The sequence below is a fragment of the Momordica charantia genome (genome assembly GCF_013281855.1).
Source record: "Momordica charantia cultivar OHB3-1 chromosome 8 unlocalized genomic scaffold, Mcharantia_2.0 BLBB01000008.1, whole genome shotgun sequence".
Lineage (NCBI taxonomy): Eukaryota > Viridiplantae > Streptophyta > Magnoliopsida > Cucurbitales > Cucurbitaceae > Momordica > Momordica charantia.
This window is the reverse complement of record NW_028275166.1, coordinates 1,409,331-1,436,374: the sequence shown is the minus strand read 5'-3', so window position 1 is coordinate 1,436,374 and position 27,044 is coordinate 1,409,331. Positions and strand designations below refer to the sequence as shown.

Below are 27,044 nucleotides of genomic sequence, written 5' to 3'. Positions count from 1 at the left end.
CTTGGCTTTAAGAGTCATCAAAATCAGCCATATTTCTGAAAGACTTCAAGACGGTATTTACTCACAAATTTGATTTGTATACATATTTTTTTTTTGCATAGGGATTTAATGTATATATTGTGTTTGTATATGGCTGTGAACTACATTTTGGTAGATTCATGATTTGAGGTTAAATTATAAATTTGATCTTCTAAAGGGGTTTTTTTTTTGGTTTTGTAGCTTGATTTCACTCAACTCTTTCTAAAAATTAAGTTTTACCCGATTGTATTTATTTGGTATTTTTATATTTTTGTACCTGATGGCACTTGATTCTGTTTATATAAAAAAAAAAACCCATGTATTTGGCAAATGGGTAAAAGAACGAAAAGTCGAAGACTAAAAAAATTTGAAATTGCAGAGATTAAATGACACAAATTAAAGGATGAACTTTTGTAGTTTAACATAAATATAATCATCTAACAACCTGACCAGACATCTCTTACAACTTTAATTTAAAAAGCGATGAATGCAAAAACCATCAATTAATCTCTCACTGTGGGAAAGTATTCATCTTCGTATGAATCATCTAGTCAAATGATTGAATGCTAATTCTATATCAAGTATCTTTAACCTTAACCACCTAAATATTACAATATTATTATAGAGAATGAAAATTCTTGGCCAAATATACACATATTTGGCACCCTAAAACCCAGAGATCCAAGGCCTGTCTCAGTGCTGCTTGCTATTTGTGCAGCGCGGGGTTTCACAGGGGGGAGGAGGCACGCCAAAAACCCAATCAAGAACGTTCAAGTACTTGGATCGAAATACCTCTCTTTCCTGTGCATAGCAGTGCATTATAATGGCAGTTGATAAGCTGAAAACTATCACATCCGCTCTCTTAAAATTTAACGACTGGGGCAGGTATCCTGCATCTGTCGCGCAGATGAAGAAGCTCTCTATACCTCTTGCAAGGCAGTAGAGTGAGATTTCAATCCGTCTGCTCTTCTTCTCAATGGCCAGAGCCAAACCCGTTAAGAACTGCACAACAAAGAGCATAAAATTTTCAGCATAGGAACAAAGGCTCTCTCTCTACCTGGAATTAATTGAAAGAATAATTGAAAGCCATACCGTTGCCAAAGCAACCAAGGGGATGTTTATTTTCTTGAAAGTCCTCGATGTCAGGCATGTCCACATCCTGAAAGGTAGGTGGAAAACTTGATCTGTTAGAGTCTATTGTTTTTATCTGAGGATTTTGAAGCGACTTGAAAAGCTTTTTGAGAGGTCAAAGATCACATTCAAGTTGAGGCATTTATGTGCAGAATCAAAACCTCCAAACTTGTCTAGTATCTATATTATGAAGTATGGAGTTTCTAAATCACACAGAATGAACAATGTAGTTGCTGATTCCAGATTTTTTCCTAAAATAACTCGATTGGAGTCTGGTCATGGACTTGCTACATTGGACAACCACCCTCCAAATAAATTGGTCGTACTTCTGAAACAAAAGATGAAAAATCTGCTTGATTTGATGACAGCTACTAGTTAATAAACATTAGAACATAACAAAAAAAGTCTGAAAATTTTCCTCTTGATAAAACGCTCCACTTCAAATCATGTGCCCAGAGTGTGTCCGAGTATCACCGTATAGAGCACCAACATTTTACTCAAAGTAGTGTTTATGCCTCATGATACGGTTTCTGGATGGCCAAAGGTAAATTCACAAGCACGACTATATTGTGTTACCACCTAATTCCTACACTCCGACTAAAATCTATTGCCCATCATTGTTTATACTTGAAAATATATATATATATTTACAAAAAGAATGAATATTTATCAAAACCTTGACAGCAAACATTATAAGACTCCAAGCAACTGGCGCTGGCTTTTCCTCTTTGAAAATAATGATACAAACTAATATATCCTATCTATTAAACTAATATTTTGAGAGGATACTTTATCAAGTTTATTACGTGAAACGAGAAGTTCAGAGAAAAGTGGAGAAGATATAAAGATATAGTAATGATAAAAATGGAAGCCAATGCATTAGATATAGGCGGAAGAAATACTAACCAAGCAGATGAACAGTATAAAGAAAGGAACAAACTTGATCTAGCAGTTCCTAGAAGCCCCCTTGCTAAAATTTCGTTAGGCCTGCAAAAGGTAATAACATATAATTCATGCATCCAAACATGTAGATGTAAATTGATATACAAAACAATGGCTGGAAAAAGGCAGCCAGAAAAAGGAATCTCAATTAGAAAATATATCGTAATAATCCTCAAGGTCAAAATTTAATTCATAAAATAAAGTGCTTAAAAGGAATTAAAATATCATATAAGCCAGGAACTGCATCCTGCCTATTTGAATGTTAATTGTGAGAACATCAATCAGAAACCATCTTCAAGTAGCTTATATCCATTTTCTGAAAATTAATAAGTGGCCCATTTATGACATAATCAGTAAATTAAACAATCTTTCAACCAAAACAAGCTGTGAAAATAATAAGGCCTAACTTCAAATCAGTACTTCTAATTTTAACTCGAGTCAGAGCATTTCCCATGCGAATGAGTCATATAATAGTCAAATTAGAATATTACCTATTTAAGAGATCTTGACGGTGCACTATTAGGGCTGGGACAAGATATACAGGGAGATAAACCGGCAACGCTCTTTTATATCCTTGAATGAGAAAGGAAATAAAATGCCCACCACATGATTGATTTCCATGTATAATCTGCATAAAGAAAGAAAGAAACCTTAGAGTTTGAAACTACTAGCCTTGGCTGAAGCATATGCAGACTGAAAAATTAAAATTAAAAGATAAATGCAGATAATATGAACTGTCTGAATTACATCTCAATTTTTTAAGCAGGGAGGCTCCATAATCATTTCAGGCATGCAGATATCATGTCATAATCACAATGAATGTCCAATACTTGTGAGAGAATAAAATGAACGGGATGGAATCTGGAAGACTGTTCCTAATCCCAAGTAATGAAGAAATAAGTGTAAGGGCTTGGGACGTTTGGAGATTCTCTCCAAGATCTTGGGTGTCCAAGCCTCTGGCTGACATTTTGATAAGTTACAACACTTATTTTCTCTTGGAGCTTGTCTTAGGGTGGGCAAAATGCTAGAGTGGGGTTGCCAATACCCCAAATTAAAAAAAAAAAAAAAAAAAAAGTTCATGCAGAAATAAGAAACTGCATCCAGTGCCCTATATCTATATAATTCATGTCTAATGCTCTGAAAAGTGCTTTCAGTTTTATAGAACTTACAAATTGTCATCAGTATAGAGTACGTACATGTGGTCTTTGTATATTTGATTGTATTTAGGTAAACAGGATAGATACTAGATAGTTTTTACAGCCATAAACAATTATAAGGCCACAGTTGCTCACAAAAGTTTCGTGTTATTTTGTCTATGATCAGTAGAAGAATCAGAGGTAAACAGAAAAACATATTAAATTTCACTCTCCAGATCATCTATAACAACTGTCTTGAACGTGCATTTAGATTTCCTTGTAGCAATCTATTCACATAGAATCGATATCACGTAACAGCTCTAACTCTGTCCAATTTTCATTCATATAGAAGCACAGACCCTACAATGTTACAACTAGACTTCTTTGGGATGTCAACCGGCAGACAATTGAAAATAACTCAAGATGCTGCTTTCTACAACTAAACTGGGAAATAGGATATGAGTTGGATCAGAACAAAAGTCTGCCTTGAATATCAAATCAGGTAAAAGAAAGTACATTAACGCCTAGAATTGTTGTTTGCTACAATGGTAGATGTTATAATATCTTAGTGCATTTACTTACTAAATGTGCACATCTTTCGTGCAACACAAAAGGAACAACTAAGTATACTTTTGAGAACAAAGAAATTTCCTTATCTTCTCGTTGAATAGAGATTAAACACAGAATAAATAAATATATATACCGTGCATGGGGTCTTCATTTGCAGATCCAATTTGGTGTCTGCACCCATGGCCCTGTAGTACTTTTCTATTACTTCAAATTTATTAGAAGAAGGCATGCCTGATACGAAACTCTTTAAACCTTCCAAGATTACAGTGTCCTTTCCACCATGTGTATTGAGAAATGACCTAAACGATGGTGGTAAGCTATCTTGCTTTAACACATAAGCAGACCTGAAAATAATTATCCTTCTTAACTGTCTGCTGTTATAATCATAATCACTTATTATAGATACTATAAAGAAATAGCAAAAAAATAATTTCATATGTTTAAACACAAAGTACGGTATGTTTGAGCTGGGTGATTGAATAAATGACTAATATATTCCTCCACATATATAGAACACAATGAGAACCATCATTTAGAAGAGGTGAAACACAATAACAAACACAAATTAGCTTGCTATTAGGTTTGGTACTTTAACTTAACCAAACAACGATGAGTTACTCCAATGAGCATAGTGCACAGCAAAATACTTAACAAGGACAACCATTTTGTTATGCACACTTGAGAAGCTTTGTTTATTAGAACTGGCAGAGACAGAACACAAGCGGAATATTAAGAATAAGTTTGTATTAGCAAATAGCATCCTGGTGTATTAACATAGAATAAGTTTTTAGCTGCCGTTTATAAGTTTTACTTTTAACTGTTCGAAGCAGATACCATCCTGGTGCAATAAGATATGAAACACAGTTTTCTCAGCTGCATTCGTTCCAAAAATAGATTTTGTTCGATTGTTACTCTATAATGTATAATTATACAATACAAGTTTCACACCTGTTATGCAGGAAAACAAGCAACGACAGAAATATTATAGAACACTCTAGAGCTAAATTATTTGAATTAGCAGCTTAATATGGTACGGCAGAAATACTTCTTACAAGATCTGCGAAGAGGAGAGACACATAAGGAAGATGTCACCATATGACCACGTGAGAGGCTTACAAATATGCCCAAGCTGCTTGCTTTTAATCCCACAGCGCGATGCCAAGACCGCAGCACGCATAAAAATGTAGATAGCCAAACTCTTATGCTGCGTATTTAACCCAGTCAGGAGCATTGACGGCCCAGCTAATGCTCCCGCTAATAGAGCCCTCCATCTTGCAGTCCTGAACTACAAGAGAACATTCAAACAATCAAAAGGATAACCAAAAAGATTCTAGAAACGGCCAAGATTTCGGATTACACGATCAGAATAGAAAAAAGCATACCTACGATGCCCTGCCAGATTGCCGATTATCTCATCGATGGAAACGAAGGTACCTGCAAAGGTGCCAAGAAAGAGGCCGTATCTCAAAGTCTCCTTCAAAGCCATGGAAATTGCATCTCGATTCGTAATCACTCCTTTCTTCCTAAACAAACCATAAGTTGGTAACATCGTTAGTTTCAGCAAAAAATAAAGGCACGGCACCATGCAGATAAAGTTCACAGCCAATTTCCAAAAAAGCTTACCTGAGAGAGGCCAGGGCCTTTCTCCGCTTCAATCCAGCGAGGATCGAGAAGAGGGAGAGTCCACCTTTCAGACCAGCTCCGATTGTGAAGCCTTTAGCTGAAGCAACAAGGATCCGCCAAAGCTTCCCGGACTCTCTCAACCGCATCGAATCGAACCAAAGAGAAGAGGAAGAGCATGAAAACGCCGGCAAAGAAGAGGAATCCGCCGAACCACAACCACAATGTTGGCAATACGACTCACCAGATTTACAGTTACCAGCTGATTCAACATCCCCATTCTGTCTAGCAACACATGCACATCCGCCGTCGGCGTCGAAGCCTTCGACGGCAGACGGCGACATGATGCTCCGCTAGGGCTTGCCTGAGTGGAAGAAGAAGTGGGAGATCCCAAATGCAGAAGGAATTGGAGGATAAAACAGAGGAGTTCTGTACTAATTTCTTAAGCATGGATTAACGTAAAATGGCCCTGCGATTTTCCGACTCTGTCTTTCACGCCATTTCCTTTCCTTTATCCTTTTTTTGTTTTTTCCCATTTTTAAAATATGTTAAAACTCATCATTTTTGTTTTAATCCTGCTATTTTTAAATAAAATGAATTTAATTGAGTTTGTTGTGTGAGAAGTGTATAATTAATATTTTCGTATTTTCAAACTTCAGATACATTAATTGTCAAAAAAAATAAAAATCAAATACATTAATAAAATAATAATTTAATTATACATCAATTTTATGCTTGGAAATTTGGAAGGGGCAGCTAAGAAGCACATTCTAAGAGCGACAGATGTAGGGAGAGGAGCCAATCAAATTTCCAATTTCAGCTGTTACGTGGCGTCCGGGGAAAATTTCTTCACTGTTCTAAATTAATATTTTATTAAGTAAACTCCACGTAATTTATTAATTAATTATTATACAGTTGAATATAAATTATGGTAGTAGTTGGTAACTTAGAATAGAACCAAGTTTTATTTCGCATACCTAAATAAGAGGTGGGAAATTATTTGGGGAAAAGATATTGGTCGACAAAATGAGGAAAATAAAAAGTTATTATTCAAATATGTACGCTGGGAAAAGAAAAAAAGACATTTTAGAGGAGGGGAAAAACCAAGTGCTTAATACCATAGGATGCAGAGTGTAGCATCCAATGAAAATAACCAAGTTTCTCTGCCCTCTGAAACTTTTGCAAATTACTGTACATTTTGAAATTTAATGAGAAACTATGGTTGTTTTTAAATATATATATACACACACAAAGAAAAGTAGAAATTGTCTCAATTTTATTATTGTTTGTTGTTTGATTACGTAAGAACCTGACAACTTGAATATAGTCTTTGTTGTTTGATTACGTAAGAACTTGACAACTTGAATATAGTCTAGTGAGTTAAAACACATATCCAAACCAAAAAAATCACTGGTTCGAATATATATATATATATATATATATATATATATATATAATACAACAAATCAATGGTATGGATTCGAAACTCCAAATTTATGTCAATTATAGCTATGTTGGTAAAAATAATAATAATAAAAAAAGTAATGTTGTCGTGTCAAAAAAAAAGTTATAAATTGTATTATCTCACTTTTTGTAGATGCCTTCTATCTTCTATAAAGTGCATACTTTTTCAAGTATCGGATTCTTATCACGTTTTTTTTTTCATGAGATTATATCTATTCTTTTCACTAAAAAAAAAGTGTACACTCTAAATAAACCTTTATAATAAAAAAAGAATGTAGGAAAAAAATTAAAAGTAAAAATTACCATATGACAAAAGTAATAAATGAATAAACGGACATAAATTTCATAGCTATATCGGCATCATTTAAGAAGTGAAATTCATCAACATTAAATAATTACATATGAAAAATTTTGTCAACTATATCAGCAAAGAATGATGTGAAATTCATTATGAAAAATTTATGATGTAAACAAAGTTGGTAGGTACTCCAACGATATTATAAATTTTCCCCAGGACTGCCTTTAATGTCAGGCTGCAACTTTTGACATCGAAACTGAATTAGTTCAAGATTTGGCAGTCAACCGGTACCTGCACTCAATTGTTTCTGAGGAAGAAAAGAAATATAAGATTCCAACTACACTCATTAATTCCTTGCCTTTCGATACCTAAAAAAGTTACATAATATCAAACATTAATTGGGAGCAAACAACACTACATAATCAGGACTAACATTTTAGATTGACATAAACAAATGATTTTCTTTGAATCCAAATCTTCATGATAAGTACATATCATTGCATTATTCTACAAGTACATGTTTTTGTTACATTGACAATTGAAAATTTGCATGAATGATGGCCATGGGTATATCCGGTTGGCGACAAACCTTTAAATACAGAGAATGGTATATTTGAATTAGTTTGAGAATTGGGTTTGTGTGGAACATTCTTTTCAAAAAGAAGCTCCTGTTGCAGTCAAAATTTGGCAGTGATGGATATGCCCTATGATCAAGAACAAAGTTCAAGGATACAAAAAAAGGAAAAAAAAAATGAATTTTAGGACATTGAATTTGAGGAATCTACTGTACTTCTTAAAGTGAAAGAATAAACAGGGGAAACAAACAGCAATCACTGATTACCATAATGTGGTTATAGTTCAAGGGTATTTCTGATGCTTAACTGTGAACTATGTTGGGCCAACTGATCAGGCACCTCCATACATTCCGTTGTCGTCATTCATTCCACTTTAAGGACAATCTTCATAAACTCATAAACGAAAAAACTTATGGCTGCTGAAGGAAGTACCTGGACGTTTAAAGCAGCGAATGTAAGTAAAAGAAAGAAGATGCTAAGAGAACACAATAGCAAAAGGAAAAGGCTTCAGAATTTTTAACACATAAGCACTAGACAATTCAGAATGGCTACGATATCTGAGGAATGTTTGCCCATCCTACAATTATGAGTTCTTTTGTTTTCTCGCCAAGCAAATAAGAGAAAGGTATATCTGAAGAAAACAGGATCCTGAAAACAAATAAACGCAACAGAACAAGGAGGAAAAATATGTATTATGCCACTGGAGGGGAAGAAATTGGATGTGATACAAACTTGGACTAAATATAATTTAGGAAGCAAAGCAAGTGCAAAAAGTAACTTAAATAGCATAACGTTGTTACATGCGAATACCAATTTTGGAAAATAGGGGTGTGACTCAGTTCAGCACAGGTATTAAACGAGAACTCACTTCAAATCAGTAATAAAATGATCTTCCACAAGAGCTGAAAATGATAATTATGGATAGGTACCACCAAGAAAATTTTGTATTGGTTCTTATAAATGTCTGAAAGGTTGCTCCTAATAATGTGTGGCCGGACTTGGACAAGGAACATAAATTTGGTATGACAGAAAAGGAGATAAAATCTTGGGTTAAATTGTTCAACAAGTTTCACTGTGTTGGCAATAGATCTAAGGAATCTGTGCTGAATATAATACTTATATCGACCACTGTCTTTCCAAGTATTGGCAAGTAGCCAATATAATTCGCCATCTACTTGGCTCTAGGAGACCTCGAATATGACTTTAATATGATTTGAACAATTTTTGTTGTGAGTTGGGAAAGGTGGACTTGCATTTTTATATAATTACTTCCTTCTCTTTCTCTCAGAAATAACCTATTTTTCAGTTCAATAAAGAGTTGAGAATGGCACAACAGTTGAGTCGATGATATAAATGACCATTTCCCTGAAATAGCACAAGTTTACAAGGAAAAATTTTCACATTCATAACTAAAAGAAATATCAGAATCACATGCCTGCAACAAGCTGGGAAGAAGTCCTGCATATAAAGCCTGTATTCCTCCTTGCTGAACTATCTTAGAACAGGTTGCAAAGGCACTCATTCTAGTTGCCTGAACTTGCATTTGAAGCTGCCTCCTGATTACTTCAAATGGGTATGTCACAGCTTCAGCACAAGCACCAGATATAGCACCATAAAGTAAAGTCCTAATTGGTCCTAGCTCCAACTGATCTAGAGCATTCAATTCCTGCCCATGTTCCTTCATGTTCTGAATTCTTTTCCTTCCTTCCGGTGAGTGCAGATAAGCAGTTTTTAGCATATCATATACAGTATAGAAGACTGCACCAGAAGGCGCCATACTTAAAATGGAGGGTAGTAAGCCCTTGTAAAGAGAAAAGAACCCTTCAGTTAGGATCATGTGGCGGAAAGCACCAATAACACCACCTAAAGCTTCCCCACCAGGCGCCACTATCTTTGTTCGGATCTGAAAGATACAATGATTACAATAATTTACCAGTTAAAGATGATTACAAGGTAAGAATTATTTACCTTGGTCAAATTCCTATACACACACACACACACACACACACACACACATATATATAAATTGCACTTCCATCTAAATAAAGCTAGGTGGCAGCCTAAGTTTACTTTTGTTCACAAAATGAAGAAGAGTACGCAAATGAGACTTATGCATAAAAGATAGGATGACCGAAGCTTTAATCTAATAGGACGTAGTGAAGCTTGAACCACTTTGAATTGTGTCCTGTTCGAGCAAGCTAATGGCTAGCAAGGTCGAGGGAAACTTCAAGCCTGTTAGGCAACATTCTCGTTTCTTGTTTCTGTTTACTCATTTTTAATAAAGAAAAAAAAATTGCATAGCCCCCAATACCCATAGATGCAAGAATGATAAACCAAGATTTTTATTTATGTTGAAACCAATTGGAAACGGAAAGTACAAGAAACAAAAAACTTGTTTTTAATAAACAAAAAACCAATTGTCAAATGCTTAAATTTTTTAATAAAATTGAAAACGAGAAATAAGAAACATGAACGTTACCAAATAGACCCTTTTCTTTTCTTATCCTTTTTCAACAAAAAATAAAGATGCTGAAATTTAAACGCCATATACTGAAGGACACTAGATGATTCTCATAGTTAAACTATATTTGAATGTCCAGTGGTAGTGGGCAGGGTTGTAACTTATGAATATTCATATTGCATTCTACATACCCCCAAATACTTCTCAGATGCCTTCTAAGAATGCCTACAGAGCTTTTCATAATATATTTGATAACACGGCACCAAGATTACCCATAGGCAGGGTGTGTTATTAGAGGCCTAAGTCATTTCATCGTGTAGGATTCTTCAATCTTTGGAGCACAGAGCACCTTTTTACTTTCACTCTTTCTTCTCATTATCAACCTCAAAAATTAATTTTCCTTTAACCATACTTCAAAGCAGGAAGAGTCTCTTAGGGATAGATCTTAAGTAAAGAGAAAAAAGGAAAAAAAAGGAAGAAAAAAACATTGGGGAAAGAGAAGCACAAGAAGGTTATGATAAATTACGTACTGTATCAAGGGGTAGGCAGAGTACAGTGGCAGTAATGCCTGCTGCAGCACCAGCAACAAATCTCTCAAAATTTGAAGTATTCTCACGTCCAGAAAATTTAAGCAGTTGTTTTCTGTAAGTATCATAAGCATAAAAGTTCACTGCTTTAAAAGGAGCTGTTCGAAGAATATTGACAAAGTTCCCCTTCCAAAACCCTTTCAAGCCTTGAGAAGCTGCAATTTTCTTGATGAGGTCAAAAAGATTTCTCTGCTCACCACGAACTATATATTCCAACTTTAGCCTCTCAAGTGGCGCAACAAAAGTTCTGATGCAATAAAAGTGTTGTTCATCAATGACATTGGAGATACCAAGAAGCTAGTACAATGTTCCTTAGAAACCGTTCATTCTAAATGCCCCAACCTCCTCAAGATTTAATTATTTGCTCAATCTTAAAAGTGAAAATCTCAGTTCATCACAAGCATACATATAGGTCCTCATACTTAGAAAACATAAACCAAAACATCATCATTTATCTCCATGGGCATGGACTTGGAGTGTAGTAAGTTTGTTGCCTAGTTATAGGGGACAAAACACCACCCACTCCACCGACCAATTTATGCATACGGAATCACGGAAATATTTTTTCTCCTCGTGCTAAAAATTATTATGCACCAGAAGAATCTGAATGTACTATACCATACCGTGTTCGAAAGACATCTGGATAGCATACTCAGAAACAGTCAATCAACCTATGAAAAAGTAACAAAAAAAATCATATTAGATAGAGGAACAAGCAAAGACACACCTGGAAACCATGGCGGCAATCGCACCAGACCAGAGGTGTTTCGTAGTGTTCATAGCGCCTCTTTTCCGTATCGTATGCTTCTCTCGTTTATCGTTCTCGAGAGTCGCAATTGCTCCCTCGCATTTTCCCGCCTTCTTACAGTTCTCATATCCATCAACATGCACCTTCTGTTCCCGAACAAAACTATCGCCTCTCAAACTCACAGACAAGAACCCGCAGTGAGCAATGCGAGGGTTCTTCCGCCACCGCAAAACCCCAAAAAACGCAGGTTCTTGATGGCAAAACGAAGCCGAACCAGAACCAGAACCGGAATCTTGAGTCGAAGAATTCTTCGGCCAAATTGAATTGACGAAGGAAGATTGAAGTGCAGGGTCAGGAAACAAGCCGCCGCTGACGAAGAAGCTCAAATTCGTACTACGGCAAGAGAAAGTGTGAGGATGAGATGGTTCTTGAAAGTGGGAGCTGCAAGAATGAAGCTCAGGTCGCGGCATTTTAACAGCGGAAGAAGGAAGAAGCGTGGATTGAGAATGGCGAGATTGTGGAGAATTTGTAAGACATGGGAATTTGAGAGATTCGATACTCAGAGCTCAATTTTTGCAGTTCTACTTTCCACACCGCGCCAAATGATACCTAGAAAACCAACTTAATCCATTTCTCGAGCGGCTCAATTTTCCCCCCAATCTCTTATTATTATTATTATTATTATTATTTTGTGATAAATAAATAAATAAATTAGAATCGTATAAGGCAGTTGTAGTTGTAATTGTTGTACCTCTGTTGGGTTAATAATTAATATATAGTTAGCAGTGTGTAGTGTCTTCACAGCCATCTTCTTATATTAAAGGGAACAGCTCACTGCAAAAAGAAACAAGAATAATTTCTGCTGCATACCAAGAGTTGTTTTTGTTATACCATAATTATAAAACCCCAACGTTTCTTTTTCTTGAACAAAATATGGCTAATGAATTTCAAACTTGTTTTTACACGATTTATTTTCTAATATATGACTTGTTTTTAGAATAAATTAAGATTATGCCGCATGATAACCTTCACTGATCCATTAATAACATTTTTATAACAATAGGAGAACAAGTCTAACACAAGCCCTGAAGTTGAAATCATATTTTGGCTTCTAAATTCCAAATGCTTGCGACCAATTTATGGATTTAAATATTATTTTGAACCATGTACTTCTAGTTTTAATTTATTTTGGTTCATATATTTTGAAAATGTTCATATTAGTTCTTATATTTTCAAGAATTCATTTTGGTCCAAATACTTTTTAAAAAATGACTATATATTTTAGCTTATACTTGTAAAATTTTAACACAAATTTTATAAACAATAAAAACCTTTTACCACAAATTTATGACTATACATCTCAAAAAAATGACTATATATTTGAGTTTCTACAAGAACCAAAATAGACATACGTTTTGAACGTATGTATACCAAAATGAACTAACATTGAAAACTCAACAACTAAAATAGATGTTTTGAAAATGCAAAGGCAAAAATAAATCAAAATCGAAAGTAAAGAGACCAAAATAATATTCATACACGACATGACTAAATCACCAATAAACCCAAAAGCTTGAGCGGATAGATTAGGGTACATCTAAATCTTATAAGATATATATAACGCTCTCCTCAATTGAAATTTTGTATAACACATAACCTCCTACTATTATATAATTCTAAATTTGATTAAATCAACAAATCAAATTAAACTCATCGATTATAATAAACTCAATCATTGGTAGGATATCTAACACAGCAGAGCAGATCTATAACTAAGGTTATTGTTGAAATGGTTGGACCAAAAATGGAGCCGACAAAAGGGTTAGTTTGTTGGACCCTGTGGCGGCCTATTTTAGGAGTTACAAGAGAACGTACATATGGTGATGAGGCCTAAGGGTGGGGTTTAGAAATTAAAACAAAAGCAAAGCCAATTCATTTGAGCCTCTCGTTTAAGATTATTTGTGTTGTTCGGTCGCTAGAAAAGTAGATACAAATCATTATTACCTCACATGATTCGGTTGTTAGGCACTCTCTTCTTTTCAAAAACCTAAATATTTATCTACTTCCTACTTAATTTTTTGATTTGATGTATTTCTATTGCATTTAATGGATAATTAAGTTGGTTCTACATCCTATACTTAACAAGAGATCCAATTGACTTTTACACCCTTCTTGTCTCACTTTTATTTAGTTAAAGTTTTGTGCGGGCGAGTCTTTCACTTTCTCGACCTTTCATTTTATTACCTCGATTTTGTTGGCCTAACTCAAGCTTCCTTCCTCTTATTCATCATTGTATTTAAATACAAAATATTTCTTGGATTTGCGGTTCTCTTCCTACCTGCGTATCTACTCTAGTTTGTAGCTCGTTTGGTAAGGATAAACAAGTATTGTCATATTATCGTTCATTCTATCCCAAGTAATGCATGGATTATTTAGTAGTACTTTGACACTACTATCACTGAAATAACACAATTTTAGAGTATTACCACTAATAAAATTGAGCTACAGCTACAGTAATTCTACCATTAAAATTAAAAATACAATTTATTTTGTTATAGATTTCAATAATTGTATGATATTATTTATTTTGAATTTAAGGATGTGATTTTGCCTAGGAATCATATGAAGGCTCTAGCTAACTACTTCTGTAACAAAAATTTCTCTACTTTTAATTAATCAAATGTACAAAATGAAAGGAGGCCACAGTTTGAAAATGCAAACATTGTACCACGTCATGAATTAGAAAAGTGATTAGGGAGATCCATAATATACCAATAGAAATAACAACATGATTTATAATTAGTAGGAGTCATTTTAGACATTTTAAATAAAAATAAAAAATAAATTTCAAATGTGGAAGATGATAATGTGAAAATGTGTGTTTTTTCTCACATCTTCCTTAACACCAATAAACCAAAACTTCAGCCGACAAGACAGTTAGAAAGAACTTTCCCATATTTATAAAAATAAAACACAAATTTGTATATATACACATTGCAAAACCCCCCATGTAATTTAACAACTAACTTTTTTTTTTCTTGGGAGGGAAAAAAGTTGATAATTAATAGTAACATAAATTAGAAGAGTTTTTTTTTTTTTTTTTTTTTGAGTCCTACGTAAATAAAGTTACAATTATGGGTTTCACTTACCTTAATTTTTTCTTTCTTAAACACTACCATGAAAGGCGACACCGCCGCTTGAGCATCGCCGGCGGGGTGTGCTCCGGCGAGTTCATGAATTTGCAGTTAGGACACTCCGGCGAGGATTTACACAGCATCACTAGCAAGTGGCACCTCATGCAAACAGCCGCCACCATCTCCTTCCGATTACTATAATTTTCCGACGACCCAAACAAACCATTTAGGTCTTGGCGGCCGCCTTGCGTTTGGTTACTGTTCTTGTCGAGCGAGTCACATGTCAGGTTTAGTTCTAGGTCCAAACTCATGTCGTCGTCGTCTTCCTCCTCATCGTCATTTTTATCGATTTGGTCTCTTGGATCCTTTGATGTTCTCTTATTAGTCGTCGTGTTGTAGAAGTGTATCTTCCCCGACTATATTAGAGAGAAAATGACAATAAATTGATAGGTTACGTTATGGTAAATTTAATATCTTGACACAGTTGTTTGAAAAACAGACTTACAATGAAAAATATTAGTTATATATCCTCGTTCAATTTTGAAAATTTAGTAAAAAGAACTACAAAGAACTTTAAAATAAGAGTAAGTCTGACAAATTCTCTTTTTGTTTTCACAACTCTATATCATATGTCATATTAAATTGATTATCCATATTTTTTAACGGTAAGTGATCAATGATATATAAGATTACAGTAAACTCTATTTAGAGAATAATTTAGAAATAATTTGAAAGACGGTTTTTGGAAAGGGTATATTGGAGCACCTGAATGTCAAGGCATCTCTGCCAGTCGGAAGGTAGCGGAGTTTCGAGGTGAAGCTCGATATCGAATATGGAATTTTGTGGCGGCGGCGGTGGCGGTGGCAATTGAGCTTCCCATTTCCTCTTCTTTGCCAAAGGATCTGTAGGATCTCGAATTGCTACTCTCTTGTCGTTCAGAGAAGAAGGGAGTGGCTGAAAGGGAACCATGGCTCCAAAATTCAAAAGATGGGCTGTTTTTTCCCTTTGTGTTGGGGATGGGTTGGTTATATAGGAGAAAGAGTTCGGGGTAAAACACTGCAGCTGAGAATCTAAACAGGCCGGAAACTAATTCATTCAATAGACCCTACCGATCCGCCCTAAGAAGTTTATTTAGTCTCCATGCCTTAAAAAAAATTAATAATAATTGTTTTTTAAGTGTCTATATAAAATCTTATATTAAAGTCTTTTGAACGATGAATGTGACTTATTAACTAACTAGTTCATTTAGAGAGGTAAGATTAATAGATTTATTATATACCGAACTGAAAGTTAATTAGCCTATTACAAGTATAAGAAAAGAAAATTTTTAAAGTATAAGAACTTAAATAAGTTTAATGATCAAATTTGTATGATGAGAAATTGCAATTACGTGTATGAACTATAGATTTAGAAGGCGGGAGGTCGATGCGGGTTAATGAGAAGGATGTGGAGTGGCAACCAACTTGTGATGGGGGTTTAATGGGGAAAGATGAAAAGGTTTACACTTTAATTTTCCTTTAGGAGGGTAAAATATAATATGAAACCACCTGATTTGGATGCCTAAAAAATGAGAGGAAGATGGAGGGAGGTTGAAGGGATAATAAATGAGGGGAGATTGAATATGGTTGAAGGGTTTGGGGAAAAGTTTTTGCTTTGAATATATCTATATTGGAAGATCCTTTAATAATAATACACATAATAACTCCAACTTCCACAATTGGGGTCACTCAATGAACTTAAATTTTCTCATAACTCTCAACACCCACTTCCACTAAATAAATGTTCTCATTTATTTTTTTTAGTGAAGGGGCCAGTTGAATTTTTGTAATCAAGGGCAAAGATAGAATATTAATTTTTAACATCCTAGACTTGCTAATTAAGTTCGCCCGTGATATTTCATCATGTTTGCTAGAAATACTATTGATTTTTTTTAGTACAACCATACATGTGGTTGCGGATTCGAATCTACAACTTTTAGTTTGGAAAATGTTTTAACCCAATTGAGCTATGTTTATGTTATAGTAAAACAATATTGATTAAATTGAACAATGTTATTACATTAAAGATCGAATAATATGTTTAGGGTTTGTTTAGTTACATTTTTATTTCTCGTTTTTCATTTTTAGTTTTTTAGAAATATAAGCATTTGGTAATTGTTTCTTGTTCTTCATTTTTAACCTACCTTCCCAAAATTGTATAGACTTTTTGGAACAGAATTTTTTTTTCTTGTTTCGTATTCATTTTTCCATTTTTCCAAAACATAAATTATCATTTTATCATTCTTAACTTACAAAATACTTAACAAATATTAGAAAGTAAATATAACACATAAAAAGTCTAATATTTAATTAAAAAATTTTAATTTTCATATTAAAGTTTTACTTTTTTTTAATTTAAATTTTCATATTAAAAAATTTTACTTCCCAAAATTATTATTTTTGTTTTTCTTTTTCAATAGAAGAAAGAAGCAAGAAAAATAGTTGTATATATCAAACGCAGTTAATGATCCGTTTAATTTTTATTTATTTTAAAAAATAGCAAAGGAGAAACGAGAAACAAGAAACATAAAATGTTAACCCAGCCGGTCCTTAAATAATTTTTTTCCTTTCCTTTCCTTTTTTGCACACTGTTAATAAATACATGAATTGTACTGATATTTTTACCCACCACCACAGTAAAATACTAGTATTACTGAGAGCTTCTACCTCATTAATTACTATGTAACCAATTTTTCCCCCATAAAGCCAATGCTTTCTCCAACTGCACTTCTTAGGCCCCAAAATATCCACTTTTTGAGAGAAATTTAATGTGCATTATTGTTTACTATAATGTTTTTGAACCAACAAGAAGCAGCTGCAGCTGCCTTCATTCTCATCCCCAAAGCTCAGGCAGTGGTGCTTTAGGCCACAGTTTGATAACCCAACAAAAAAAATCAGACACACAATAAATTAGGTTTTTAATATATGGTTGTAAATTCATCAAACCTTGTCATTACTAATTTGTTACCTTAAAAAACCAGGTGGATATATGGGGCAAAGGAATTTAATTCAATTTATTCCCTACTTGGATGGGGAGAAGCTGAATTAAATCATAATTAACCCGCATTTATGATAAACTATAAATCTTATAAACATTACCTTCGTTTCAATACAATTTTTAAAAATAAAATCATTATCAAATAAGTTAAAAAGTGAACAAATTTTTTTAGTGTCAAACATGAAATTAGAGAACCTTTGTGTCAAACATAATTATATGTACTCATAGCAGTTGGGACACATAACTAAAACTTTACCTCCCATCACGACGCTCTTGCTTGGAGAATGTGTGATTTGAAAGCTTAATATCGACAAAAAGAGGATGACTATTGTCTTTTTCCTTTTTATATCCGTGAGTGTTTGAACCAACTTGCATGTACCTCGGCTAATCTCACGGGACAACTGACTTACTAATTTCTAAAATAGACGACCATTTATAGGAGAGATATTATAAAAATGAGATTTATATTTATGTTATTGACGACATGGGAGCCACCAAAGAGGTCAGCAAAGTCGTGATAACCAAATAGTACTATTGGACCACCATTATATAAAGTGATGGAAATCATGGCTAGAGAAAATTCTAAACACATCAATCCCTCGATAAAAAATACACGTTTGGAAATCATTGACTAACCATTTGGAGATTTAACTTTTTACAGGGTAACCTCACTTATAAAATTGTAGGTTCAAATCTCCGGTACGTACAATATATATTTACCACGGATACGACTTTTGCTTTCAATTCACTGAAAAAAATGTCTCGTACCAATAAAGATGTAAATATCCTCGATTCTCGCAAATTGATAAGAACATTGTCATTCGTACTCCAAACAAGTTTTTGGTTTGATCTCCATACCAAAAAAGAGTGAGGTAGGGGTTGAATTTCAAAGGAAAACTTTACCTGCCTTCATTAATTGACCTTGAATTCACTTAAATGCAGAATTCAAGGATTGACATTGAAACAACCTCTTGCTTTCTTCAACACGTCTTTCCTTCTTCACCTTTCTTTCGGTTTAATGCTCTCCAACCCACTTCTCTCTCGGCGTACTTTATCTATTGAAATATGCTCGAATTAGTAATAATTAATTAGCAATCACATATCTCTTAAAGAGAATGACTATAAATTTTAATTTACGATTGTAAAATTCCATTTGAATAACTTCGACACCAACAACGATCATTCAATACTTTTACATTTCCATATTGATACGATATTATATATCGAGCAACACGCAGACAGTATATTACTACTGTGCGTGAAGATCGAGGCTCGTTCGGGTTTCTGTTTGGCATTAGTTCATGTATATTATACGTGGGTAGAGAGAAATGAGATTTAAATGGTTTTGGTGAGATGAGGATTAATTAAATTGTCAGTTGAGGCTTATAAATATAGGGAGTTGGAGAACAGAGGGTAGGTTTGAACTTTCAAGTTTAGTATATATGGCAGGCTCACCAGAATTGCAGCAATTTAAATCTTCTCAACTGTCTTCTCTCCTAAATGCCTTAATTTTTCTATGTACTTTTACCAAAGAGTGGGGGATGTAAGCTAACCTAACCTCACCTAAAACTATATCAAATTTATCTTTCTACAATTATTGTTTCGCTATCTCGAAATAGGTTTTTTTTAATTTGTACCTGAAGATTTTAACCTCCGAACTTAAGGAAATAAGTAGATATCTTAACTGCTTAACTATGTTCATTACTAACGTTTCATGAATTAGAGAGGTTTGAATATTTATCCAATGATAAATTAAAAAAAAAAGTTCTTAAAAGTTTTAATTATCTAAAGTCAAGTTTAGTTTATAAACTTTCTTACTATTGTGTCTAATAGATTTCCTCGAACTTCACAAAATGTTTAATTGGTTTTTGAAGTTTAAAATGTGTATAACTCAAATTCCTAAACTTTCAATTTTATGTCTAATATGATAGGTTTTCGGACTTTCAAGTTTAATGTCTAAGTCCTTAGATATACAAAAATTGAAAGACTAGGGATCCTATTTAGGTTCATGTGGGATTTTAAAAATGTCAAGTAGGCCGTCAAATAGAGACACAAAATTAAAAGTTCAAAGGTTTGTTTAAAATTAATTTAGAGATCTATCAAATATAAAATTTAAAATTTAAAAATTTATTAGACATGACGTTGAAGTACTTCAACATGAGTTATTATTGGATATATTTATGTATATATATTGGATATTAAGAGCTGTTAAAGGTTGGAGATATATATATGTATATATTACATAATATATGATCTTGGATGTTATGATTTTAGGTCTAAAGCGTCTTACTTTTTGCTTTTATCTTAAGATTATAAAGAATTATTTCCTGATATATCGAGTACCACATCCAATTCCTTAATTAATATGGACAAGTACAAAACATGAAAACTCGACTATGATATTACACATATGATAAGGACATGGTTCAAAATGGTTCAATTTTAATTTTTGCAGAGGTTGGAGGATTGAATTAAATAATTCACCCCTCCAATCTAGCTATGTCAAATTAAATCATAAAGCATCTTTGGACTTAACTTCCATGTACTTTAATTAATTATTTTTAGTACCGTAATTTAGAGATCTGTCAATTACCGCTGAATTATGTTTCAGTTGACATGTATTTTAATTAATTGGTACATGCATTTCGTTTAGTTGAATGCGTGCAATATAAAAAATAATTGAAAATTTTGAAGTTGATCATTACACTAAACTAAATATATAAAAAGGATTAGTCGTTGGGTTTTATAAAAATATATATGCAATGGGTAAAACAAAGAATTAATATGAGTTATATAAAAAATGCTATAGTAAATAGATGAATTTATAAATGAAAGAAAGTAAATTTTTTTCTTTCCCTAAGATAAATAGTCTTCGTTTTTTTAATGATGACAAGTAGAAGGATATCAACACACCAGTTACCGAGTTTACGAGGTGAAGGAGCGCTCACATTGTTTTTTCTTCCTAACGATATATTATTTTGAAAACAAAATATGCAAGTATGATTTTATTTAAATGCTTCCATTTAAGATGAGAAAGGGGACTATGAAAGGGACAAAAATTAAAGGTCACAGATGAAGATATTTCGAGTAATTAATACATTTATTATAATTTTTATTTATTATAAATCTTTTTTCATGTTAGCTTTTTCATTTTTTCTTTTACCTTTTTAGTAACATTTATAGCACAGTCGGCCACTTCAATCAACGTTGTTTAAAACAATTTCTTTTTTTTTTTTTTTTTTTGCTTTCTTTCTCAAATTTTGTTTAGAAGTGGACTCAAAACCATGTGTAAAAGAGCACCTTGTTTAAAGAAGAGTGAAAAACGTCAATAACGTCCTTCCGTGCATGCATGAGACATGGGTAAAAGAGACATTTCACACATCACAAGAAAATGACTAAAGCTAGCAAATGCAAAATTCATTAATTATTTTGATAAAAGATACACGCATCAATCTTGGTATATATCCATTTGCATATAAATTATGCGTAACAATAAAATGGAAAGTTTGTTACCAGTATTTATGTGGTAGGCCATCATTAATACAATTTTATTGCTTTAAATTATATTCTAGTATTGAAATTAAACATAATATTCAAATCGATATTTGTCGTGGCATATCTTTCCGTTTTTAAACTTGATCCCAATATTTGGAATATGTTGTTTAAAGTTTGTGTTGTGTTATATAATGCATTTTGTTTATCTAAATCACATTTTCTAAATATATTTTTAAAAATAGAGAAAATTGAAATTATGCTTAGAAAATAATTTATTTAGAGTCTTGCCCACTACCCAATGCTATTCAATCTAATTCTTTCCAGAAAAAAAAAAATCTAAATGAGCACAAGGGCTCTTACTATATATATATCACGACTCTGTGTTTTCTTTATTTTATTGTTTTGACAAAATTAATTTCGACATTATTAATAACCTTCTGTAATTTTTAACATTTTATGGCCACTTACCTTATTAATTAATTAGGATGTATTTCTCGACACCAAATATTGTAGGGAATATCTCATGAGATTAGCTGAAGTGCATGTGAGCTGACAATGGATACTCATGGATATAACAAAAATAAAAAATAAAATAACCTCCCCTTATCTGTATTCCAAAAAGGAAAAATGAAAATTCTTCAATTATTTATATTATAATTTTTAGTCCTTTAAAAATATTGCTAGTAAGCTGGGGTGGCAAACTGGGCCAAGTGAGCCTACGCTCATTGGACTCAACCCTTAAAATCAGTACTTTGGCCCAGCCCAAACCCACTGCAGTGCGGGCCCAACCTCACCTGACTTTATAAATGGGTTGACTCGATATTTAAATTCTTATATACTTTTTACATTATTTATTTGTAATGAACAATATAAACAAATAAGTTATTTATTTAATTATGTAAATAAATATGTGATAACTTACTATTTTTAATATTTCTCGAAAAAAAAACTTACTATTTTTAGTTTTCTTAAATCATATATTTTTTAACAAAATTAATTATCTTAATATCGACAATTATAAATATAAAAGTTACAAGCTTGGCTGATCAGCCCATGAGGATGACTTTTAACCATTTTTTTTAATTAAACATCGGGCTAATCTACTTGAAAATAAATTTAAACTGGCTTAAGAAAAAAACTAAATTGATATTGTGAAAAAATCGACTAAAAATGAAGTAAACTGATTGAATAAATAAAACTAAAGCAACCAAGATGACTTGAACTTCTGCTTAAAAAAAAAAAAAAGATTAAAATACTTGAGCTTATAATTACACAAAATTCACACTAAACTCTTGATCTAAATGGACTAATCTCGGAAACAAGAAAAATTATAGTTTCTGCTTAAAATAAAGCAGGCAATAAGATGATTAGATGTTTAAAAGTTTCATTTTTACCCTTAAACTTTAACTTATTTTAAAACTATCATTTCGTCAAATTTTTCGTTAAAAGTTCCAAATCTCATTCATGCCACTAAACTTATAATATTTTCAATTATACCTTTATCATTGAAAAAGTTTTGTTTCAACCCTTAACCATAAACATTGTAACGATCTCATATTTAAAATATAAGAGACTTACCAGATATATATAATATACCTGAGCTACTCTTTTCATTGTCAATTAGTTTTGAAATGAAACAATTTAAATAGTATCAAATCCAACAAATTAATGAAGTTTGTTTAGAAACAATATCACATGTTAAAGGGTAAAAATGAAATTTGAAAATGACAATGACATAATTGAAACCTACCATAAAATTAAGGGGCATAATTGAAACTTGCCACCTAAGGTAAAAGATTCTGATAATAATTAATTATATTATAAATAATTATAAGTTTCCTTGACACACAAATTAAAAAATATATATAAAGATTTAAGGATATTTTGTACAATTAAGTTAAAAGGAAAAAATATATTTGAAGAAGAGAGGGCCATTTTTCGAATTTAGTCGAAATTGTGGAGCATTTATGAAATACAAAAAATGATTGGAATCTCTTTGAAGTTTGAAGTTCCACCATGTTCCATGAGAGCCCTAGGCGAGGGTGAGCCCTGAATCCGCCGCTCCGCTCTCAGCTCTCCAACTTTCAGTCTCAGCTGAATCCATTAATTTGCATTTGCAGAGACAGAAATGTCGCACTTCGGGAGATCGGGTCCTCCCGATATCAGAGATACCTACTCCCTCCTCGTCCTCAACATCACTTTCCGTATCTCCCAACCCTAAATCTTTACTTCACTCTCAATCTCCATCTCTTTTTTCCTTTAATTTCTTCCCCTTTTTGTTTTTCTCAGGAACCACCGCCGATGATCTTTACCCCCTTTTCGACAAGTATGGAAAGGTCGTTGACGTCTTCATCCCCAGAGACCGAAGGTTTCCCCCTTTATCTCTCTCTCTCTCTCTCTCGCGTTTAATCTTCTTCTTTTGATGTGTAATTTGTTGGTGGTAATTGCTGTTAGGACTGGGGATTCCCGAGGATTTGCGTTTGTTCGGTACAAGTATGCGGATGAAGCACAGAAGGCGATTGACAAGCTTGACGGTCAGCTTCAGTCCGACCAAAAACACACCTTATAACCTTCAGCTTTTTTCAATTTAACTTTAGCTGCTGTTTTTATGCCAAATCAAATTGGGTTTCTGCTTTCCTATTTAGGGCGAATGTTGGATGGCAGAGAAATTATGGTTCAGTTCGCCAAGTATGGACCCAATGCAGAGAAAATGTAAATCTTCACCCTTTCAACTGCATAATTTCTCAAATTCTAATACGCACAAGTATGTTTTGATTCTCGCCCTTTTGGTTTGTTTATCAGTCGCAAGGGGAGGGTGATGGAATCATCGTCAAAGCCAAGGGGCAGGTCAAGGAGCCGCAGTCCACGTTCAAGGTGAGACTCCTTGTCTAAATGCATCTGAACTTGGAGTTCGAATCAGAGCTCTGGTGAAGAAATTTATGTTTTCTCGAGGTAATTGCCCTCATTTACTTGTGAATCCAAAAAACAGAAATCTATGTACTCTTCCGCATAGTCATATAGAGTGAAAGAGGTAATGCCTTCTTCAGTTCTTCTCGGGTTATGGATAAATTAAACTTCCTTGCTAGTTTACACGTCCTTTAGGATATTGATTTGCATCCTTTTATTGTTCTAATGGAATTGCTACATTTCTTGCGCATAGAATTAGCTTTGTGTACTAATCTCAGTTGATGTTGATGACCTCATATGGGTGATCAAAACTAGTTTGAAACATTGGTATTTTGTTAAATAGACAGACTATAAGGGCGTGATTTGTAATTATTCCTTTACTCAACATGTGTCTCTTTATGGGGTGCTGAAATTTCAGTGCTGTATGGTGTTTACTGCGCCATGCTATTAGGAAATTCTAGAAAGTATTTTTCTTGAGTTGGTTCATAGATGCAATCACTTCTGGCCTTGTCATTTTGCTCACCTAAATTCAGTAGTGATACATCTTCCTGTCATTAATCTCTTGAATCCATTATGTTCTAAATTTTGTGGTGTATGGAGAAGATTAAACAAAAAGAGCAAAGGAAGCAAGTTGTTGCAATTATTCTAGTTTGAAATGTGAATGGGCATGATGTGATCACGAGTCACCTTTATCAACAGAGTGAATTTTAATGCATAGTGTAGTTTTAATTATCGTGGATTGATCTAGTGGTACTAGAGCATGTGAAAAAGTAAAGGGACTTTGGGAGGGGGTTCAAACTCATGATAGCCATCACATAATATAATATCCAGCAAATTTCTTGACAATCAAATGTTATAGGGGTAGGAGCCGTGCTGTGAGATTAGTCGAAATGGAAAGCTAGTCTTGGGATTGCTGTTTTTACCTAAAAGTGAATGTTTAAGTGGGCTTTGACACTCATGACTCATGAGTATCAAAAAAGAAAAAAAAAAATCCTGTGCGGTTTTATATTTGAAGAAAAAGATTAAAAGCTACAAATTGTTATAAAACTAGAACAAAATAAAAACAAGGAGAATATTAAGAGCCTAAGATGGAGAAGAGATGAAGAGAACTAGAGAAGAGAGTAGAGCAAATATGAGATGTCTCTATTGAGTTGTTGTGAGATGTATTTCACAAATGCTCCATACAACAACTGTTTATAAGGTTACAAAAACCAACATAAAGCGGAGACATGAGAGTTATGGGGGTCAATGGGGCTATGGGAGCTATGGACATCTAATTTAGAATATTCATGACACTCTCCCATTACAAGTAACTTCTTTTGTCTCCAACATTGTTTTTCAGAAACTGGACTTCGGAGTAAATTACACATTATAAAAAACTATCTTAAGTTTGTTACAAACTTGTATTTGATCAACAACTATTGAGACAATTTTTTATGGGGCAGGGACAGAATGGTTTAGAAGGCTTGTCTTAGTCTGAGTTTCTAATGTTTACAAGCAGTTGATTGCTACCTCATTACTTTTAGCTTGTTATTCTACCCTTCTCATACTCATGGATTGACAAAAACATTTCAGGCACCGTGATGACTATAGGGATAGAGATCATAGGAGGAGAAGTCGCAGTAGAAGCAGGGACAGATATGATCGCGATAGACCCCACAGAGAGAGAGAACGCCATCGAAGTAGGAGTCGCAGTGCTAGTCCTGATCGCAACAAAGATCGCAGGAGGGGAAGAGATGATGATGAACGACGTAGTATAAGCAACTCTGATAGAAGGTATTCAAATACTTTCTTAATATTTTATTAGTCATTATTTTTTAAAAGAACTTTTCCATTATAACATCTCGCACACCAAAGTCAATTATCTAACATTATTATTATATATCCTATTTTAAGTTTCTTGAGCATATCCAAACACAATTTTCATATAATTTCATGGACATCTCACATTTCCATGAACAAAGCAAGGTCCTTATTCTTCATTCATTCTAATTATTTTCATTCTCTTTGCTTTGCACTCTAAATGGAAATGGATTTGATACTGAAGCATGTCACCCACCCGGCGTTCCCCCAATACACGGAGAAGCATATCTCCGCGTAGGTCTCCATCTAGGAGTAGAAGCGATGATGGACTTTCACCAAAGCGAGAGAATGGCTCACCACTTTCACCGAAACTGGTTGATTCTCGAAGTCCTTCTCCTGCTAAATCTGATGCTGATGTGAGTTAGCCTGCCATTTTTATTGCTAATGATTTTTCTTTTTTATTTTTTTAATTATATATCTGGTGTCTGTCTAGTGATAGCCAAAATATGCCTGCAGGAATGATCCATATGATGTGCCATAGAGATAATTTATGAGAGCAAAGGGCAAGGCATTGGATTTTAGAAATTATCTATGCATTTAATGATGGAACAAGTATTGCATCCAATGGCTTGGATGCCAAGATATTTTGCACCATTGTAGTATCTGCTTTTATACTCCCAGGACTGGTTGGATGTCAAGATGATTCACATGTAGGATCCTATTCCTAATTAGTTCATGAGTTATTCCCCCCTTTTTTTTTTTGAGATTTAATTGTAGCACCTGTACTATTTACTTGCAAAATATGAGTCTTCCCAGTGTTTGGTTTTTAGCTCCTTAGATGTATAATGAATTTGATTGTTCTGCTTTGAGTTTGTATCTTGTCTTATTGGATTCCCCTATTCATCACACCTTCTGTAGTTAATTTGTTTCTACCATGGTTCGATTGATTGCTTTAGTTACTCTGTGGACGAAAGTTGGTCATTGTGTGGCGTTCGTAGAAAATCTTCATGTAAACATGTAATAAAAAGTTTTTGATTTATCTTTTAGGACTTATTTTGTACGATTTTCTTTGAACTTTCAAAGCTGTGTTCCTCTCGATTTTGTGACAAATAATTAAAA

At 33.6% G+C, this 27,044-nt stretch overlaps 4 protein-coding genes across 9 annotated transcripts; 1 reads left to right on the top strand and 3 right to left on the bottom strand.

The window, feature by feature from the left end:
• Positions 1-485: 485 nt before the first annotated feature.
• LOC111004892 (uncharacterized) lies at positions 486-5,923 on the bottom strand. The gene is made up of 8 exons (XM_022276142.2): positions 5,421-5,923; positions 5,180-5,320; positions 4,850-5,077; positions 3,931-4,141; positions 2,583-2,719; positions 2,056-2,136; positions 1,111-1,177; positions 486-1,020 (listed from the first exon to the last, which is right to left on the bottom strand). The coding sequence occupies exons 1-8, from the start codon at positions 5,759-5,761 to the stop codon at positions 712-714; spliced, it is 1,515 nt and encodes a 504-aa protein (XP_022131834.1). The 5' UTR covers positions 5,762-5,923; the 3' UTR covers positions 486-711.
• A 1,301-nt stretch (positions 5,924-7,224) lies between these two features.
• On the bottom strand, positions 7,225-12,782 carry LOC111005107 (putative mitochondrial adenine nucleotide transporter BTL3). 6 transcript variants are annotated; one of them, XR_002600710.2, is made up of 5 exons: positions 11,530-12,782; positions 10,746-11,049; positions 9,190-9,657; positions 8,062-8,186; positions 7,225-7,547 (listed from the first exon to the last, which is right to left on the bottom strand). XR_002600710.2 is itself a non-coding variant. In XM_022276494.2 (4 exons), exons 1-4 carry the CDS (start codon positions 12,018-12,020, stop codon positions 8,118-8,120), a joined length of 1,332 nt encoding a protein of 443 aa, XP_022132186.1. In that variant the 5' UTR covers positions 12,021-12,781; the 3' UTR covers positions 7,599-8,117. The 6 variants fall into 6 exon arrangements, 1 of the variants encoding a protein (XP_022132186.1); XR_002600709.2 differs by having other exon boundaries at positions 7,225-7,486; XR_015792901.1 differs by having other exon boundaries at positions 7,225-7,486; positions 8,021-8,186; positions 11,530-12,781.
• Positions 12,783-14,327: 1,545 nt separating this feature from the next.
• Positions 14,328-15,780, bottom strand: LOC111005038 (uncharacterized). Its single transcript, XM_022276387.2, has 2 exons — positions 15,450-15,780; positions 14,328-15,100 (listed from the first exon to the last, which is right to left on the bottom strand). The coding sequence occupies exons 1-2, from the start codon at positions 15,651-15,653 to the stop codon at positions 14,723-14,725; spliced, it is 582 nt and encodes a 193-aa protein (XP_022132079.2). The 5' UTR covers positions 15,654-15,780; the 3' UTR covers positions 14,328-14,722.
• A 7,413-nt stretch (positions 15,781-23,193) lies between these two features.
• Positions 23,194-26,794, top strand: LOC111004937 (uncharacterized). Its single transcript, XM_022276224.2, has 8 exons — positions 23,194-23,419; positions 23,505-23,583; positions 23,670-23,749; positions 23,861-23,927; positions 24,018-24,089; positions 25,698-25,898; positions 26,170-26,341; positions 26,442-26,794. The coding sequence occupies exons 1-8, from the start codon at positions 23,344-23,346 to the stop codon at positions 26,445-26,447; spliced, it is 753 nt and encodes a 250-aa protein (XP_022131916.1). The 5' UTR covers positions 23,194-23,343; the 3' UTR covers positions 26,448-26,794.
• The last annotated feature ends 250 nt before the right edge of the window (positions 26,795-27,044 follow it).